Source organism: Mytilus edulis, chromosome 5, assembly GCF_963676685.1.
Source record: "Mytilus edulis chromosome 5, xbMytEdul2.2, whole genome shotgun sequence".
Classification (NCBI taxonomy): domain Eukaryota; kingdom Metazoa; phylum Mollusca; class Bivalvia; order Mytilida; family Mytilidae; genus Mytilus; species Mytilus edulis.
In genome coordinates, this window is record NC_092348.1 from 88144110 (window position 1) to 88165655 (window position 21546).

The 21546-nt window shown below is 31.4% G+C and overlaps 1 protein-coding gene and 1 long non-coding RNA gene across 5 annotated transcripts in view; one reads left to right on the plus strand and one right to left on the minus strand.

Moving 5' to 3' along the window:
• LOC139524733 (F-actin-uncapping protein LRRC16A-like) overlaps nt 1-21546 on the plus strand; it is a 75511-nt gene that overhangs the window by 32158 nt on the left and 21807 nt on the right. For 3 of the 4 annotated variants that reach the window (XM_071319777.1, XM_071319778.1, XM_071319781.1), the window contains exons 22-31: nt 3077-3208; nt 3914-4030; nt 4728-4790; nt 6420-6529; nt 6870-6957; nt 8233-8382; nt 8886-8900; nt 9163-9186; nt 16257-16326; nt 19457-19618. In XM_071319777.1, coding sequence (XP_071175878.1) covers nt 3077-3208; nt 3914-4030; nt 4728-4790; nt 6420-6529; nt 6870-6957; nt 8233-8382; nt 8886-8900; nt 9163-9186; nt 16257-16326; nt 19457-19618 — 931 coding nt within the window. The remainder of the gene's footprint in view (nt 1-3076; nt 3209-3913; nt 4031-4727; nt 4791-6419; nt 6530-6869; nt 6958-8232; nt 8383-8885; nt 8901-9162; nt 9187-16256; nt 16327-19456; nt 19619-21546) is intronic. The other variant, XM_071319779.1, reaches the window with a different exon arrangement.
• LOC139524752 (uncharacterized) lies at nt 10180-14448 on the minus strand. Its single transcript, XR_011664852.1, has 5 exons — nt 13824-14448; nt 12777-12982; nt 12230-12296; nt 11842-11913; nt 10180-10859 (listed from the first exon to the last, which is right to left on the minus strand). It is a non-coding gene; the product is annotated as an uncharacterized lncRNA (long non-coding RNA).

Below are 21546 nucleotides of genomic sequence, written 5' to 3' on the forward strand. Positions count from 1 at the left end.
TGACACATTTCATTAAAATTACATTACAGACACATTTCATTACAATTACATAATAGACACATTTCATTACAATTACATTACTGACACATCTCATTACAATTACACCACTGACACATTTTATTACAATTACATTACTGACACATTTCATTACAATTATATTACTGACACATTTCATTAAAATTACATTACAGACACATTTCATTACAATTACATAATAGACACATTTCATTACAATTACATTACTGACACATCTCATTACAATTACACAACTGACACATTTTATTACAATTACATTACTGACACATGTCATTACAATTCCTTTACTGACACATTTGACTACATTTACATCATTGGCACCTTTAATTTTACAAGATCTTACTAAGTGTAGATAAATTGTATTGTAGGTGGTTGACAGATTGGTTGTACAAGTTCAGGACACAGTAAATGCTTTACAGATGACCCCATAAGTTGATGATTATAATATTTATACTGTTTTATTGTAGATGGTTGATCGATTGGTTGTACAAGTTCAGGACACAGTAAATGCTTTACAGATGACCCCATCAGTTGATGATTATAATATTTATACTGTTTTATTGTAGATGGTTGATCGATTGGTTGTACAAGTCCAGGACACAGTAAATGCTTTACAGATGACCCCATCAGTTGATGATTATAATATTTATTCTGTTTTATTGTAGATGGTTGACCGATTGGTTGTACAAGTCCAGGACACAGTAAATGCTTTACAGATGACCCCATCAGTTGATGATTATAATATTTATACTGTTTTATTGTAGATGGTTGATCGATTGGTTGTACAAGTCCAGGACACAGTAAATGCTTTACAGATGACCCCATAAGTTGATGATTATAATATTTATACTGTTTCATTGTAGATGGTTGATCGATTGGTTGTACAAGTCCAGGACACAGTAAATGCTTTACAGATGACCCCATCAGTTGATGATTATAATATTTATACTGTTTTATTGTAGATGGTTGACCGATTGGTTGTACAAGTCCAGGACACAGTAAATGCTTTACAGATGACCCCATCAGTTGATGATTATGATATTTATACTGTTTTATTGTAGATGGTTGACCGATTGGTTGTACAAGTCCAGGACACAGTAAATGCTTTACAGATTGCCCCATCAGTTGATGATTATAACATTTATACTGTTTTATTGTAGATGGTTGACCGATTGGTTGTACAAGTCCAGGACACAGTAAATGCTTTACAGATGACCCCATAAGTTGATGATTATAATATTTTTACTGTTTTATTGTAGATGGTTGACCGATTGGTTGTACAAGTCCAGGACACAGTAAATGCTTTACAGATGACCCCATCAGTTGATGATTATAATATTTATACTGTTTTATTGTAGATGGTTGACCGATTGGTTGTACAAGTCCAGGACACAGTAAATGCTTTACAGATGACCCCATCAGTTGATGATTATAATATTTATACTGTTTTATTGTAGATGGTTGACCGATTGGTTGTACAAGTCCAGGACACAGTAAATGCTTTACAGACGACCCCATCAGTTGATGATTATAATATTTATACTGTTTTATTGTAGATGGTTGACCGATTGGTTGTACAAGTCCAGGACACAGTAAATGCTTTACAGATGACCCCATCAGTTGATGATTATAATATTTATACTGTTTTATTGTAGATGGTTGACCGATTGGTTGTACAAGTCCAGGACACAGTAAATGCTTTACAGATGACCCCATCAGTTGATGATTATAATATTTATACTGTTTTATTGTAGATGGTTGACCGATTGGTTGTACAAGTCCAGGACACAGTAAATGCTTTACAGATGACCCAATCAGTTGATGATTATAATATTTATACTGTTTTATTGTAGATGGTTGACCGATTGGTTGTACAAGTCCAGGACACAGTAAATGCTTTACAGATGACCCCATCAGTTGATGATTATAATATTTATACTGTTTTATTGTAGATGGTTGACCGATTGGTTGTACAAGTCCAGGACACAGTAAATGCTTTACAGATGACCCCATCAGTTGATGATTATAATATTTATACTGTTTTATTGTAGATGGTTGACCGATTGGTTGTACAAGTCCAGGACACAGTAAATGCTTTACAGATGACCCCATCAGTTGATGATTATAATATTTATACTGTTTTATTGTAGATGGTTGACAGATTGGTTGTACAAGTCCAGGACACAGTAAATGCTTTACAGATGACCCCATCAGTTGATGATTATAATATTTATACTGTTTTATTGTAGATGGTTGACCGATTGGTTGTACAAGTCCAGGACACAGTAATTGCTTTACAGATGACCCCATCAGTTGATGATTATAATATTTATACTGTTTTATTGTAGATGGTTGACCGATTGGTTGTACAAGTCCAGGACACAGTAAATGCTTTACAGATGACCCCATCAGTTGATGATTATAATATTTATACTGTTTTATTGTAGATGGTTGACCGATTGGTGGTACAAGTCCAGGACACAGTAAATGCTTTACAGATGACCCCATCAGTTGATGATTATAATATTTATACTGTTTTATTGTAGATGGTTGACCGATTGGTTGTACAAGTCCAGGACACAGTAAATGCTTTACAGATGACCCCATAAGTTGATGATTATAATATTTATACTGTTTTATTGTAGATGGTTGATCGATTGGTTGTACAAGTCCAGGACACAGTAAATGCTTTACAGATGACCCCATCAGTTGATGATTATAATATTTATACTGTTTTATTGTAGATGGTTGATCGATTGGTTGTACAAGTCCAGGACACAGTAAATGCTTTACAGATGACCCCATCAGTTGATGATTATAATATTTATACTGTTTTATTGTAGATGGTTGACCGATTGGTTGTAAAGTCCAGGACACAGTAAATGCTTTACAGATGACCCCATCAGTTGATGATTATAATATTTATACTGTTTAATTGTAGATGGTTGATCGATTGGTTGTACAAGTCCAGGACACAGTAAATGCTTTACAGATGACCTCATCAGTTGATGATTATAATATTTATACTGTTTTATTGTAGATGGTTGACCGATTGGTTGTACAAGTCCAGGACACCGTAAATGCTTTACAGATGACCCCATCAGTTGATGATTATCAACAAGACATAGATGTAGCCAATGGATTTGTTAAAGATGCCAACACTTCACAACTGGTAAGATATTTTAAATCCTTACAGGTTGTTCCATGAAAACATACATGGTACCCAGGGAAGGTACTTTGAAAGTAGATTAATCTTTCAGAAGATCAATTTACAAGAAAGTAATTCATATCCACTCCTAATTTAGATTTCAAAGTGCCTTCCTTTGGTCCCCTGCATGTCTATGCATGTTTATGGAACAGCTGTTGTCAATCTAATTAAAAACCGATCTCTCATAGCTCCCGTTTTCTGATATAAATTCATAACTTTTAGTTCACTCACATGTGACCTCAAAGCGGGTTTCATTAGATCTCCCACGCGACATATCAGAAAAAGGAGCGATGAGAGATCGGTTTTTAATTAGATTGAGCTGTTGTGTACAATTAATTAGTAACTCTTTTTATATTTTTTTAAATAGAGCTATAATTTATGTTTTTCATTGAAGCACTCATTTGTAGTACATTTATTTTTTAATTGTTTTCCTATGTATAATGAAATTATATATTGTGTACTTGGAAAAAACAAAAGTGTCCTAAGTCTATTACTTTGTTGTTTCTTTCTTTTATAAGGTACAAGTACCAAGTTTGTGCACCTTATAGTTTAATATTTAGTACAAAATTTGCAAAAGTGTCCATATGATACTAATTTAATAAAATAGATGTCATGTCTAGTAATTAACATTGTATGAATGATAAATATATTGAAACATTTTACGTTTAGCTTCTGCCTCAGTTACAAGATGTAGCTGATAAATCAACAGGGGAAGATAACCCAGTAGGTAAACGTCTCAAGGAACTCTCAGATGACCTGAAGAAAGTTCTTGATAATCAAATGAAGGTTTGTATATTAAATGTAAATGTTATAAGGAATAATATTTTATTATTTTTTGGTAGGTTTGTATATCATATGTAAATGTATTAAGGGATTACTATTTATTTATTTGTTTGGAGAATGGTTACACCTTTTCTGTTATTTAAAAGATTTAGTGAAAAGACCATGTCAGTGTTTCAAAATCCTCACGAAAAGACCTACTGCCTGACAGAACAAAATTTTGACAGTGAAAATATTTTGATTTTGATCCTGGTTTTCAGTCATAAAGGCTGGGATAAATAAGATCAAGGCTACATATTATGTTCTTTTAAAATATCTTTGTATCTTCTTGAAGGTTACTTCTTATTACAATAAACAAATATGGTATTATTGCCTAAGAAACAACACTGTCAGAGACTGAATTACATAAAAGTTTACAACTATAGGTCACTGTACAGCCTTAAACAATGAGCAAAACCCATCACAAATGTTAAACAATTCAAATGAGAAAACTAACTGCCTGATTTATGTACAAAGCAATGAAATAAAAACAAATATGATTTCAGCAACCTGTTTTAACCTTCTTTAAAAAAATTCAGCATATAGATCTAACATAAATGGCTTCTAGAATGCTTATTCAAGATATATATATTTTGAAAAATAACCTCTGTCTGTTAAATGTCCATTCATGTTTCATCACAACCATCTACCTAATTATTTTCAGAAAACAGTTGAAGACATGTTAGAATGTACAACGAAACAATTTACTGCCATAACCAAAGATAAGGTAAGTCAAACATATAAATTTATTATTGATTGGAGCTCAAATTCAGCTGTGAGATGAGAAATTGATTTCAAAATGTTTTCCATAAGGATTGTGCATTACATATTACCAGAAATGGATTAATAATGGACTAACTCAAATTGGAATAAACATTCTTATAAATATATGTAGCTATAAGAGGGAGAATCAGGGATCTCCATAGCCTGTTTAATGATGGTGCACCGCCATCGTTCAAATATCTTGCGCCATCGTCAACTGACCTGCGCCATTGTTAAATTGTCTTCCACCATCGTTCAAAACTTTTACCGTTATTTAAAGCCCAACGCCATTTTTTAGCAATTATAATCAAATGCATGTAATTGCATACTCCTAAGGCTTTTTTTACATTACATGTATAATCCAATACAGTTCTAACGCCTGAGGGATATCTGGATTAAGATCGCCAATCACTTGTACCTGAGCTTGTACAGGTAGATCAACAAACCAGACAGGAGAATACTATCTGAAGATAGACAATTCATTGATCAAATTATTCAAAGTTTCAGTAAATGCTTATGATAATTTAGATTAAATAAATAAATTAATAATCCAGTTACAAAGAACAGTTTAACAAGTCCACATGCTTTTATTTTGACTTACGCAATCAGCTTCCCCCTTTTTTAAGAAGAACAAAATAAGACGTAAAATATTTATTTCATTTCATTGCAAATAACTCTAGTACTGCTGTAACGATTATATAGAATAACTTTAAAAGTTAAAAAGTAAAAACTTAAATATTTACTGTGAAGAAATATCGTATCGTTATTCCGAATGCATTTCGTAGTCTACAATTAAATTGATGCATCCGCGTTTCTGGTTTATATCCAGACTCGAAAGATGCATGTTGCATAGCATCAAGTTGCTTGATAAAGTCATTAAAACCCTTTTCATTTGTCAACTTTCGCTTTACAAATCTCTGCAACTTTTTACATAACCCGTACGAATCGTTTTGATGTTGCTGCAAATCAGCCATACCGGTAATTGGTTCATGACTTCTGAATTTGACAGTGACAGTGTCCGTGAAAAATAAGCTCCATATGATTTTTAACCCCCATAACAATTACCAAAAATAGCAAGAAAACTACATGGAAACCTGCATGACAGCTTTTGGTCATTCTCGACTAGGGGGGGGGGGGGGATGAAGGCTTGGCATTTGAATGGTTACAAACGGTAATTAATGAAAATATTGATACTTCTATAATGAGAATTCAAATAAATATAATTTAAATAAGCAATGAATTCGCATGTTCACCATTCCTTACATGGAGGGATAAAATACTTTCGATCACACTACACTGTACGGCTTAAACAGGGTTCGTGATGGTGAAAGTTCCTCCATCGTTCAATTTTCATCCATGGAGATCCCTGAGATTATCTTATGATATACCATTATATACCAAAATGTTTTATTTCATTTTAATACAATGAATTTAAACAACAGTTTAGAAAGATTTGATTGAGAAAAAAAATTGGTATAAATTGTTAAGGTAATATCATTAGTTTATCTTTCAAATGATATTTCTAGACAAAAATGTAAAAAAAATTACTAACCTTTTTCTTGATATACTATACACATTTGATTTTTTCTGACAGGAATTTTCTACAGAATTAAATAGTGGATGTTACAAGAAGAGCTGTCTACCAGAAGATTTTGCAACACACACATTAAATGTTATAGAAATGGATGTCTTTAATAAAATAAGGTAAAAACTTTTCAAAGAAGGAATTAATTTCAAATTATTTTCATCTAACATGGAAGGAAATAATATTTCATACAAATTGATATGAAAAATGTTTAATGGTGAAGTACTAAAGTTAATCTTGATTTTCATTTATATATTTTAATATCTTGTTTGTGAAGGTTATACAACTAATCGAGAAAGTTTAATATGGAGGTTGAAGTATGCTTTTATACCTTTTTCTCTTTGTAAATTTTATTACCCTTCAGTTTGATCTTTGAGATGATACTAAGTAAAAATTAAAAATGTAATGTATGAGTGTATGAACATCATATCTGTATTAATGAATTACAATTATTTCCAGTGAACTGAACCTTGCAGTAGCAGCCCATTTATCAGATAGAGTTGTAGATGCTGTGATAGAAAACTTATCATCAAGTCATAAAAAACTGGTAATATATCATTTAATCAACTACTGGGGATTCATTTATATTCGTGGGTACCAATTTTTTTGTGGTTTATTGAAAACTTGAAAATTCATGGATATTTAATTTCGTGGTTTTGGCAAAGTCTGCATACATTTCTAAGGAAAATTTGTAATTTGTTGAACATTTAAATTCATGGTTCTATTGTAGCCATGAAATCCATGAAAATTGGCATCCAACGAATATTAATGAATCCAGGTATAGCAAATAAACTTTAATACCCTGGCCTGTGTTTCACAAAACATCTTATGACTAAAATTGAACATATGTGTAAATGCAGGCCTGATGTCTATTTCTGCTCACAAAATTTGACAATTGAGGACTAAATTGTTGATAAGTAACCCTGAAATAACTCAGTATTGTCAATTACTGTGGATTCATTAATATTCGTTGGATACTAATTTTCGTGTATTTCGTTGGAAGATGGTAACCACGAATTTGAATGATCAACGAAATACAGATTTTCTAAAGGAATGTATGCAGAATTTGTCAAAACAATGAATTTGAATATCCATGAATATGCAAGTTTTCATCAATCAACGAAAATTGGTACCCACAAAAATAAATGAATCCACAGTACATCATTTGAAGACTGGTGTAACCAGTACCAGATTTACTAGTTAATTATAGAGATTTAATATATTAGATATTACTTGCTTAATTCAGTGGTTTTCTGGGCAAAACTGTTACTTCCAGGTTCAATCCACCATTTTCTACATAAGAAAATGCCTGTACCACATCTGGAATATGACAGTTGTTATTCATTCGTTTGATGTGTTTGAGCTTTTGATTTTGCCATTTGATTTGGGACTTTTTCCGTTTGGAGTTTTCCTTGGAGTTCAGTATTTTTGTGATTTAAATTTTCACAAATTAGAAAAAATGAAGTGTGTGATATTTTCTAAATTTTTATAAAGTGACATATCTGCATTAAAAAAAAAGAAATTGGAAAAATGTGCACATTCACAAAAGAGCCAAATTTTTGACAGTTACTAACTTAAAGCGGCATAATTTGTTTTTGGAAGTGATGGGAGGGAGGGGGGAATTAACACTTCTGTAATATTCATGTTATCAGTAGAATGACAAACCATTTTATGAAAAAAAAGACTTGTTTGAAACAAAACTTCAGTCTATTTATGCTTCCAGTTAAATTCTAGCATAAGACATGTATGTTTTGTTAGCAATTATAATGTTTAAGAAAAAAATTTGAAAACTAATTTTACTGGTATTACTTAATACTTTTAGACAAACCATTTGAACCTGGAAAAGAGTAAGCAAGGAAGACCAGTAAAGAAAGAAGAGATAAAAGAGACAGAGAAGGGAGATAAACAAGAGAAAGACAGTACAGATGATCTAAAATCAATGGATTCCAAATCGTCTGACAGTTCTCCTGCTGTAAGTGGATACGCTAAGCAACCAACACTCAATCAATATATAAAGGATATCATTGCTTGGGATTTAGGATTGTGAAAAAAACAATTATTCAAGTGCATACCAGCCAGTCAAGGTTGTTAAAAACCATGCAGTTAATTATTTAGAATAGGTTCCTGGAAATTTTAATAACTGTCATGGACTGGGCTCAGATATTGATGCCGGAGGCATAAATTACTGTTCAGGCAATCATAAATGGGGCTCAAATTTTTTTTTGCTCGAGGCATTAATTACCTTTCAGAACAAAGATGCTTGTAATAATTTACAGCATATGGTTGACATCCAATAATGTCGGTATAAAAGCTGGCTCAGAGCTTATGTTGTATACCAGTAGTTATTTAACTCACAGACTTAATATAAAACTTATTTGATTTGATTTGTCCAAGAAGAAAATCAGAAAACATCTACTTCTGAGTTATAGAAATCCATTCTGATTGGTTATGTGTATTTTCTGTTCTTATTTTAAGCTTCGACCAAATAAGGTATGATAAACTAAACAGTTCCAGCATGAAACAAACTTTAATGCATCTTGATGCTTCTAATTTAACATCTGTTACATCTAACAGATAGAATTAAGGTTAAATAAAATGTATATCAAGAGCTACATGGTAAGACCATTTTATCTTAAGAATGGTTAACAAGATCTTTGTTTGTGATATATATTTTTATGTTGGTTAAATGTCAAAATAAGATAAAACTCAAATCAAAATATTTTCAAAAATGTAAATTTATATTATGTGACAGCAAACCCCCACGAAGAATACAGGAGTAAGTTATAAGTTATGAGTGCACAAGCTTAAGAAAAAATATTCTTGTTGTATGAAAAGAAAAAAAAATATCTTTGAATGAAAATTTATGAATATTTATGACTTGTAATACATAAGTATATAATATGCTCTATATTTATATACTTTATGAACTTAAACTATATTTTTCTTTTCTGAAAAAGCCAAGTTTGCATTTAGAATGTTGTATTTTGTTATTTATTTAAGGTGGATCCCTACAGATATAGCAAATTTTTTTTCACCATTGAATTTTTCTTAAAATTTGCATACATATACTATGCAATGGCCTCTATGAAAATTTGAGTTAAAAATAGTATGTCACCAGACTCGTTTCCATGGTAACGGTCACCAAAGTTGGTACATCACGTGTATGCATAAATACATACCTGATGTAGAAACTCTGGATTTTTTTCAAGCCTTTGAAAGTATTTTGAAGGGTTTGTTCTTCATTTATTACAAAATTATTATTTAAAATGTAAATAAAACACAAATAATGGCAGTTTTATTCATTTTCATTGATTTCGTCTCTAATTTCATCAACACTGCTCCACAAAAAAAACCACAGATTTTGTTAAAAATTTCTATTTTTCTTAAATTTCCAAAAAAATGATCCAATGAATATTTTTTTAAATTTGACATAAGATGGTCATAACAATGAGCTTTAAAAAGAAATTAAAAAAAATATGGGTCACCAGACTATTTTTTGCACGAAAAATGTTTTTGTGACCCCTAACGAAACAATGATCAACAGCAGTTTTTTGTATATCTTTCGTCATCGGTGATCAAAGTGTGACATATGTTGTCATATCCTTTGTTAAACTAACACAGAATAATACAGTTTCACAAGGCAATCAAATGAGAACAATTTTTTGGTTTCTATGAACAACGGTTACCATGGCAACAGGACATGAAGTTGGAAAATTCAAGTTTTTGCACTGTTCTGATGTGCAAGATTAACAACCTAACAGACAATGGCAGATCAAATACCCTGATTTCAGACCAACAACACATGGCTTCTATGTAAATGTAAACAAATATTATGATACATTGTAATGCAGCTTATATTAGCATTACTGTGGTCTTAAATGAGCAAAATAAATTACTCAGAAGTTAGCGAAAATCACCAAATATATTTTTTTTTAAATTATCGATTCATAGGTAACAGTCATGCAAGTAAATGGATTAAAAAAGACTTTGTCACCTTATCCACAATTAATGATTTAAGTTTGATGAAGCATAATGATAATACATTATATATTTCAGTTGTCATAGTAACATAACCAAAAAATGATGAAATTATAACTTTTTCAAAGGTTTTTCAACTTTCTTTATTTTGAATGCCTCAATAATCAAGCAAACATATAACTGTTATATTTACAAATGTGTAAATAGTTTACTCCTCTGATTCAGTCAAGTACTTATTGATAGTCAAACATTATTAGAGTTCACTGTGTTCTCAGTCAAAATTATCAATCCTTCCATATTGAATAGTACATGTTGCTCCCAGTCAGATATAGCATATTACTATTAGTGGCAATTCTTTTCTTTCAAAATCTTTGTTTTCTGGTTATCTGTTTGCCTCTCTAATTTCTTATTCATACTTTCCCAAATTTTCTACGTAAATTTTCCAGGGGAACATTCTGTTGCTGCATTTACCTGAAAGTTTAATTTATTTATCTGTAATGAAAAGGTGTAATATATACTAATAAACTACTAAATCTATATAATATTTCAGTGAGTGCAAAATTAATCCAATCATGCATTACAACATCAATTTAAAAAGATTATATTATACCTGACTAACAAAGGTACTCATTAAGAGTTTTATAATATGATATATGGCCAGGTTTTTGAAGTGATTGCAATAATTAGGCCAGCTGATGGGTATGCATTTTATATTGCTTTTGCATATGATGGCCATCCTTTTTAGTGGTTTTTGTTTTGTGAACAATGGCAATTTGGAATGCAATAATTGACAATATAAATGATATAGGGAGCATTATAGGGTCCAATGCAAATAAATTCAAGGTATACATGTATATTTAATAGGTGTGACCTTTACCATATATGTGTACCTTAAATCAAAACAGTTGAACTGTTCTTTTTGGTAAAAATTTACATATATACAGCATGTGACCAAGTTTGAAATAAACATAAGTTATCTACATCACATAGTTATCTTCATTGTCAGAATTGTGGCACATAAGAACCAGTGGCAGTCTTGATAATATACTTTGTATTTAAATCATAAAATAAAGTACAAATCAATAGTGTAAAATGTGGATCACTGTGACCTTCTTTTGCCTGGAAGCTGAGTTACTTACTGAGACTCTGAGAGTGTATATATAAGTTTGCATGATCTGACACCTTTTAGTTGCTGAGATATACATTTGTTGTATATGAAATTGGATGTTTAATGTAACCAAAGTCAGTGAAGTGGAAAATGTAGGTCAGTGACATCTGTGTACAAGTTTACATGATCCTACATTTTATAGTTGAGTCTACTAAATATATTGTCCAAAAAGAAATGTTATAAATGCCTGCAAAACACCATTATCAGATTAAAAAGTCTCAAATGGAACCTAAATTTTTTTTCAAAGGTAACTACATGTAATTATCCTAAAATGTATGTATTTACCATTGACAGTCATCCTTCATTTTTCTACAAAACTGCTGCTAATAACCTGCTGTTAAATGATGACCATGAGACCTACAATTGATAACAAATATAACAAAAATTAAATAAGTAAATTAATATAATCAGATAATATAGGATTCATAAAAAGTGAGAGTTTTATATTACTTTTTATCAATGTTGGTTGTTCAATATCAAAATAGTGAAAATAATGATAAAAAAAGCCATATTCCATATAATAACAAGATCATTGCTAAGTATGGCATCCTCTCACCATAGAAGACTGTTGCTTTCACATGGGTGTTTAGAATCTACAATGTCCACTTTCACCTTGACATTTGGGAATATCTTTTCTATTAATAAAGTTAAAGTCTAAATTCTTTAAATTTACCTGTATTACTTTCATAGTTTCAACCAGTACCAAACATTTGCAATTCTGCAACATAACTAGCTTCAACCTAATGAAAAAAAGTGATAACAAATATATATAAATAAAAGTGCATGCAGTTTTCAAATACTATAGCTAAAACATATTACATTTAAAATTAACTGGAAACTCAGGCTGTTAACAATGAAATTTGTAATAATAATATGTATAAAGGCTTTCAAAACCAAATAGGTTTCATTAAATTTGTTGAAATTATACATTAATATAGATTTCATTTATTAAATTATACATATGTAACTAATTCTAGTTCAATATTTTTGTTGAAACAAATTCTGTCATGTTCTATACATGAAAGTCTTCAAGTATATATAACAATGCTTTACCACAAAATTGATTTGAAATATTGACCCTAAACTTGAAATTATTACCAAGATCTGTTAATTCATTTTTATGACTGCTTAAGTGCAAATATGAATATAATTATGGTCCTCATTATACTTTATATCTACTTAGGAAAATTTATGAATTATATGACTAAAGGTTTAATTACCTTCCAATTATTCATTAAATTAACCATGTTTAAAACTGTTTCTTCTCTTGAATTTATTTACAGGATTCTTTTGCAACTGCAAATATTTTCTTTCCAGTTTAATTCTCCTCTTTCTTTAAGTATGGCTGATGAATTCACAGACAGTACATTCAATCACTTAAGGAAATTGTTGAAATGTGTGGCACAAATTCCTGCATGTATCATTCCTGAAAAATATGATATGAAATGTCAGTCTGCACATGTATTGGTTAATTAGATAAACTATCAACTATTTAGACTTGAGTTCATAATTTTATTTGGAATATACAATTGATTTTTTCAATTTATATTTATATAATATGATTGTGAATTCATGTTTACCTTTATTCTTATAGATCACAGACTCACATTTATTTCTAATAATGTGGAATGAGGGTGGGTGCCCCCCTTCTTAATTTTCTTTTTTGCCTTCATGCATTATCCTGCATTCTACACATCATTCTAAATGACTAAATATGTTAGGTTTCCGACCACTTGGTCTCTGATCACATGCAAAAGATGACTTAATATGAAAATTCTGATTATAAAATAAAGAAAACTAATATTTTAAGTTTGTAAAACATTATTTTTGTGAATGAATCATTGTGACTGCAATTGTTTACTTTTTCAATTCTAATTTTATTTATGGTTATATAATTGCTACCAAATAAGTATTTACAAAATAATCCTCTCTTTTTGGATGCAAAACTAAAAAGCCCCTTATGTATAGGTGTCTTTGTGTACATTGCAAAAATGATAAATAACTTCCACTTCCAGGGGCAAAATTCCAGAAAAATTACTAAGTCCAGCTTCATAAAAAATTTGGGCAGCACTTCCCCTCAAAATAAAGCTTTTTACCCTCAAACCACATAAACCCCAGACCATAATAGAGGGGAATTAAAGAAAGAAAAAGAGAGGTGTGGGGCAGGTTCATTTATTCAAGACATGAAACCATACACCTTCTCCAACCAGTAAAATGTGTAAAGTCTAAAGAGAATATATAATAAAGAGAAAATTGAACTCTCTTACCATGTGCAGCTTTTGAATTGATAACAAATCCACCAGTCCCATTTTCCCCCTCGTTTCTACACTGTCACACATGATATGCAGGTTACATGCACTGCAGCTACAACGATATGGTATGGACAAAATGCTCCACGGCCTCCACCTCCTGGCCCAAGCCTTGAAGGTCGTATTTCCGTTCATAGACAGTATCCGCAGGGGACAGTTTTGCATCTTAACGAACATATTCTGCGCTAGGTGATCATCAGAGCTAGCCGTCGACCTTCTTTCCAGGTTCCGTCAAACGAAACATCACTGTCTGTGATCGGACGCCGAATTTCTCCAACTCTCAAAAACTTATATCATATGATATTATAAGTTGAGAATCATTTAAGACTGTGTGAACTTTCAGGCTGAAGCTATTCATATTCTTTATTTTTAAAGAACGCATGCATTTATCCTTTATGATAAACCTTCCTTTCTTCTGAGCGATGAGCTGTAACTTGGAAGTTGTTTACACACGTTGACAACAGACGACATCGGAACTGTTACCGTGACCTAGATATACAGGCGATATATCCTAAATTTTTAAACGGGAACCAGTTTTACATCAGTAAAATGTTGTTATCTCCCTTAGTATCGGAAGTCACCTTAATACTGTTTGTTAAGACTTTTATTTCTGTCTCATTTTATTTCATTGCATGGTTCAGTCTTCTCCTGGTCTGACTTTATTTTTCTCTACACCTGTCGTAAGTTTATGATATACTGATGAGTTACTACAGTGTTACATAACTATCCTTACAGTTTTATTATCATTTCTAACCCATATATAGAAATACTCACTTATTATAGATGACACCATTTATATTAGGGGTGTGGGGGTGCTCATTGGTTATAAATGACATCTGAGTGGGGATGTGTGTGGTTGTACTCACTGATTATAGATGGTTTATAAGTTCCCTATCAAAGGCTTTTTACAGTGAGCTACAATTTTCATGATGAAGGAGGAGAGGGGTGGAAATGGGGGTGTATTATACACAAATGCATACTATACACGACGGATTACGGTACATAAAAACCATCCACATAATGATCTAAGAATTCTCATTCCATTTCCTTGAAGATTATATTGCCTTCTCCCTTGAATATTGTCCATGATCTTGAAAGTTTCATAGTTTACATGCTACACAGGCAAAATATATCTAACATTAATTGTAATCTCCAGTTCTGTCATGAATAAGATTTTTTCACTGTCATAGGATAAATGGTTATATTAGCTTTGACAGATTGTTGTGAAATAATATAAAGACTAATTATAATGAGCTTTTGGCTTAGGTATTAGACATTTTGTTGTCAGTTTCATACAAAAATTTGAGTTTGTTGACTTTTGTTTTGAACTACCTATTCACTGATAAAATTATATTTCCTTATGATTTTGACTATTCTCTCTTGGCCATTATGATTTATGTTTTTTTTATGTCATGAAAAAGGGATTTGATAAAGTGGACTGACATATCATGCACTCCTGGCTTATAATTAGCTGTTACTTATTTATTACACATTTATGATTTTTGCTTATTAGTTTCAAAAGAAAATGTATTAATGTTTTATAATTCTTAACTATTCAACTTATGAATGTCTGTAGTGTATCTTTGTGTTCTATGTGCTCAAGCAAATACTGATACACATGCATAAGGCATGGAACTTTATCATAGAACAACAGTTTGAATATTTGTGGCACAGAAAAGTTAAAGAGAAACAATTTTGCGATGAGTAACCTTTAAACTCAGACTATACATATATTTGCTCCATGTTAACCCTGTACTTTCCTCTTTGATTTTTGTATTTATACTGAACAGGATCCTTTATAGTTTAGCTATATATTAAATATAATTTCTGGTATATTATGAAATATATTATGTAAAAATAACATTATAAAAATTAAAGCTAGTTTAAAATATATCTAAAAGTACACATTTAAACATGGAAAAGCATGCCACGTCTTAGAATATACAATTTCTGTGAGGCTTAGAAATTGAGATATATGAAAGCAACTACCGGTAGTCAAGTTTTGTACCTATTTAGTTTTCAGAATACTTTATTTATTGAATTAATTCTTTTGTTCAGCTAAATTCAAGGCTTTTTATAGTTAATTTTTAGAATTTTACCTTGCCATTCCTTAGTTATTTTTGTAATCCTTTACACACCAAACTGTATTGAATACCTGAATTTGTTTTTCAGAAATTTTAAACTTCTGAAATGTTTTAGAGATTGTTTAAGTTGAAATAGATTTCGCTTTCAACTTTTGTTTAATAAAAAGAAATAATTAAAATAAATTGTCATATTTTTAAAGAAGAGTAACTGTTTGATAACAAATGTTTCTATTATGATTTGATTTATTACTTTTGTCTGAAATATTAATTGTACCGTCATAAATAAGTGTATATATTTGTTTTGCAGGAGACACCAAATATTGCATCAAAAAGAAAAACTGTCAACAACAGGAGACAAAGACCACCAACTGTAATAGGTAAGAATTTGGAATGGAAATGTTTTATTAAAGATATTGGGTGAAAGTATCAGAAAAGAGAGAAAAATATCCGAGGCCTTTGTATTTCAAGTACACATGGCTCACATAGAAAATGTAAACACTTTTGAAAGGAGTCAGTTTTCATTCAGTGTGTTTAGAAAAAACTTCAGTCCCTTAAAAGACAGAAAAATACTAACATCACATGCTCTATGATATAACAGCCTCATCTATACTATTAAACGAGAAGACCTCATTTTGGGTGTCGCTTCTCTTCTTTCCACAATACATTAATCATCATGCCTCTGTGTCCTGTGGGTACAGTGCATAATCTCATTTGTCATCCATTCATATGATTATTCAGCTTGAGTTATTTTGGGTGAAAAACGAGAAAAAAGACGTCCGGATATGTTTCCGTCATTGGGCAAAATTTTAAGTCAGATTATACTTCCGGTTTGCGTCTTTCTGTATACTTTGAACATACATTAATAACGAATACAGTGTATTTTCTGTCTTTTAACCGTCATTGGACGAAATTTAAGTCAGATTAGACCTCCGGTTTGTGGGTTTTTTTTTACTTTGAAACAAATACATATACTACGAATAAAGTGTATTTTCTGTCTGATATCATTTTTAAGTTTACTATCCACGGCAGTCACATGGTTTATTTAATAGAGAGGGTCTGAATAATATATCAATGACCCCTGTGGATCAATTATTAAACTGAGAATTGACTGTAAATAGAAAATACACTTTCGGGACGTCTGGAACGGGTGTTTTTAAGATCGAAATTTCAGGATTGACCATTTCGGGATCCGGGATTTCTTTTTTTGATTTTCGGGATGTCGAGATATTTAATTTGTATAATAAATTCAGAACCTCGGGATTTCGTGTTTTTAAGCCCGGGATATTGGGATCAGGGCCCCTCCGCAGTAGCGGATCCAGAAATTTTCATACGCAGGGGCCCGTTGACTGCCTAAGAGGGGCCCACTCCGGTCATGCTTCAGTGATTCTCTATATAAGCAACCAATTATTTTCCAGAAAAGGGGGGGGGGCCTTAATCGGCCTCTGCCCCGACCCCCCCCCCTTTTAATGAATGTTCATAATATACAGATAAGCGATAAAATTATTCATGTGTCACTAAAATTAATAGAGAACAAACCCAAAAAAAAAGGATTTTTTGGTGGAAAAAGGAGGAGCCGGGCTAGAAAAACAATTATCCCGTCCCAAATTACCTATGACTTTTGATACCTTTTCTGAAATTCTCAAGTCACTAAATGTTTTACACAAAAAAAGAAGATGCGGTATGAATGCCAATGAGACAGCTCTCCACAAGATTCCAAAATGACACCGAAATTAACATTTAAACGTCACCTTACGGCCTTCAACAATAAGCAAAAGCCGATACTGCATAGTCTGATATAAAAGGCCCCGAAATAACAATGTAAAACAATTCAAATGAGAAAACTAACAGCCTTATTTATGTACAAAAAATGAACGAAAAACAAATGTCACTGAACCACTGAATTACAGGCTCCTGACTGGAATGTTCATAATACATGTACACTAAATGTATGTTCATAATGAAATTAATAGAAAACAAAAAATGGGAATTTTGGAAATAAAGGAGGAGGGTTAAAAAAAACATTTTCCTGTCCCCAAGTACCTATGACTTTTGATACTTTTCCTGAAATTTTCAAGTAATTAAATCTTTTACAAAATTCTGCCTACAACACTTTACATCCTTTCAAATACGCTCTGAATGCCAGCGATTTCGCGGGTGTGTTCTAGTAAGGTTTTAAAATAGAAACCATCTTCCAAGATCTATTCTTTTAATATATAATGAAACTTTTCTAGAATTAACCTTTATAATGTAGATCTCATCTTCTAAAAGTTATTCTTTATACAGTGAAACCTTTCTTGAAATACTTTTATAAAGTTGAGATCATCTTCCAAGATCTATTTTTATATAGGGAAATCTTTTCTAGAATTAACCTCCATAAGTTGAGATAATTTATGCTAATGTCAAAAGTAGACATTATTTACTGAGATAAATCATGGTTTGACATAGAAAGGTTTCACTGCTTCAACTCTTTAAAATGTTTCCTGTAGTTGCTAGTCGACTAATAGTCATGTGTGTAAGATAACTTATATTTCTCTTCCAAGTAAACAAAATAATGTCTTAGTTTCAGATATGAACGTGTACAATGCATTTCATTTATTTCATTTACTTTGGATTCATTATTACCTTTTGAATACCATTTTTCGTGGATTAAGTGGGAACAGGTAAACCAATAAATGTTCAACGAATAACAAATTATCTATAGGCTGGTATGCAGACTTCGGCAAAACCACGAAATTAAATATCCTCGAACATGCAAGTTTCCCTCAATCCACGAAAATTGGTACCCACGAAAATAAATGAATCCACAGTATATTATATGAAAGTTATAAGTTTTTATGAACAACAATTTCATATTTGAAGCTATTATCAAACAGATTTTATGTAATTAGAACAAGTCGGTGAAAATAAGAAAATTTTGATCACCAAGTCATCCATATTATTGATGCTATAAAATTACAGCACAGGCTTGCTGCTTTCACGGTTTTGGAAGATCGTGAATAAAAAAATTTCACTAAATAAATGTCGGACCCTTTTTTTTTAAGTTAAAAAAAAAAGTTTTAAAGTACACCTGTGCACACGTACATATATGTATATTTCAATCATTGAAAATCATTTTCACATGATGCTTTCTGCACAATGTAAAATAATAGTTATTTCTATAGCTATATGATTCAAGCTAATGAAACAAATTTGGTATGGTCATAGGTTTTCTTTGCTTTTACTCTTTAATTGTCATTGATATTAAAAAAAAATGTAAGAAATGCTGCATTTTGTATTTTTAATCAAAATTAAAAATTAAAATGAATATGCATATTTTATGTGTAACAAAATGAAAACTATTTTTTTATGAAAGAATTCTATTGACCATACCAAATTTAGACATCTTCTTGTCAATCTTTTTCACAACTTAGAGTTAATATCAGCTGTGGTGTAGGGAGTATATTAACTCTGAGTTTTGAGCACTTTGTAGTGTCATGCTTTAGCTAACCTTGCTTGATTCCTCCGTAGAAGCAGAGCACGTAATAAAAGCTTTAGAAGTTTACAACCGTGTTAATCCTGACACCACACCCCCGCCTTCACCTTGTACATCAAATGGTCATGATATTACCGTGACAGCAGTTAAAGATGCCAAAGAAACCAAAAAAGTGGAGCAGAAGAATGGGAAGAAAGGTATTGGTCAGAAAAGTCACCTGACCTGCATGTTCAATGTATAGATATAACCTGTAGTATTTTAAAGTAAAAAGAGGGAAAAACATCTAATACTAAAAACCAAGGAATTATCAGATTACAAAACTTTGTATGAAAAAACCCATATTCAAGATCTCTTAAAAATTCTAAAAATCTAGGAATTATCAAATTACAAAAGTCCAAAATCAGTGAAATTTGTTTCAAGGTTCCATCACACCAGAGACAATTAATAGCACCATGGAAACTCTTCTTATTTAACTTTTTTAGAAATTTCAAGATATCATGTCGTTTTGTGTTTCTTATAAAATATCTGACTATAATACATATAAAGATATTTTCAGTCCTTTTTTTATTTGAAAACAGAATTTTTATTGTCGAGCCTGCAACTTTTGTTGCAGAAAGCTCGACATAGGGATAGTGATCCGGCGGCGGCGGCAGGGGCGGGGGCGGCGGCGTTAGCTAACTTCTTAAAAGCTTTATATTTTAGAAGGTAGAAGACATGGACGTTTCATACTTTGTATATAGATGCCTCATGTTACGAACTTTCCGTCAGTCACATGTCCAATGTCCTTGACCTCATTTTCATGGTTCAGTGACTACTTGAAAAAAAAGTTAAGATTTTTTGTAATGTTAAATTACTCCTTATTATAAGTAGTTGGATAACTATATTTGGTATGTGTGTACCTTGCATGGTCCTCATGCCTGTCAGACAGTTTTCACTTGACCTCGACCTCATTTAATGGATCAGTGAACAAGGTTAAGTTTTGGTGGTCAAGTCCATATCTCAGATACTATAAGCAATAGGTCTTGTTTGTTTGGTGTATGGAAGGCCTGTAAGGTGTACATGTCCAACTGGCAGGTGTCATCTGACCTTGACCTCATTTTCATGGTTCAGTGGTTATAGTTAAGTTTATGTGTTTTGGTCTGTTTTTCTTATACTATATGCAATAGGTCTACTATATTTAGTGTATGGAATGATTGTAAGGTGTATATGTTTAGCTGACAGGTGTCATCTGACCTTGACCTCATTTTCATGGTTCAGTGGTCAAAGTTAAGTTTTTGAGTTTTGGTCTATTTTTCTAATACTTTATGCATTTGGTCAACTATATTTGGTGTATGGAAATATTTTATGATCTATAAGTCTGTTACGCAGGTTTTATTTGACCTTGACCTCATTTTCACGGTCCATTGCTAAGTGTTAAGTGTTCATGTTTTTGGTCTGTTTTTCTTAATTTATAAGCAATAAGTCAACTATATTTGTTGTATTGAAGAATTGTTAGCTGTACATGTCTGCCTGGCATGGTTCGTCTGACCTTGACCTCATTTTCATGGTTCATTGATCAATGTTTCGTTTTCTTGGTTAATGTTGAGTTTATGTGACAGTTGTAATAAAGCTTTATATTTAGGTCTATCAACATAATATGAATGATTAGTAAAGAAGGCGAGACATTTCAGCGTGTGCACTCTTGTTGTTTATAAATTAGTAATTTTTTAATAAAAAAAAATAGGCAATAATATACAATTACTGTCTTTTGATGAGGTAAATGTGTAGTGTTATTGACTTTTCAAAAGTCAATTAAACCACATATTTACCGAAACAAAAGACAGTAATTGTATATTATTGCCTATTTTTTTTATTCAAAAATTACTAGTTTATCTTTTAAAACCCATATTCATAGAATACAGATAAATGTATGTAATGGCAATTATTTATCAAAAACCAATTGTACATCAAACTTTTTTTACCAAAATTAAAAGCACGCGACGTTATGCACGGTGAATATTCTTTTCCGCAGGTGAATTATGCTTATTTGTTCAAAATCCCGTTCATATAGAAAAACGTACTAAAGTTTTATCAACATAGAATAACATTGTTTATTGTTAAATCTATTGATAATTTTATATGAGTA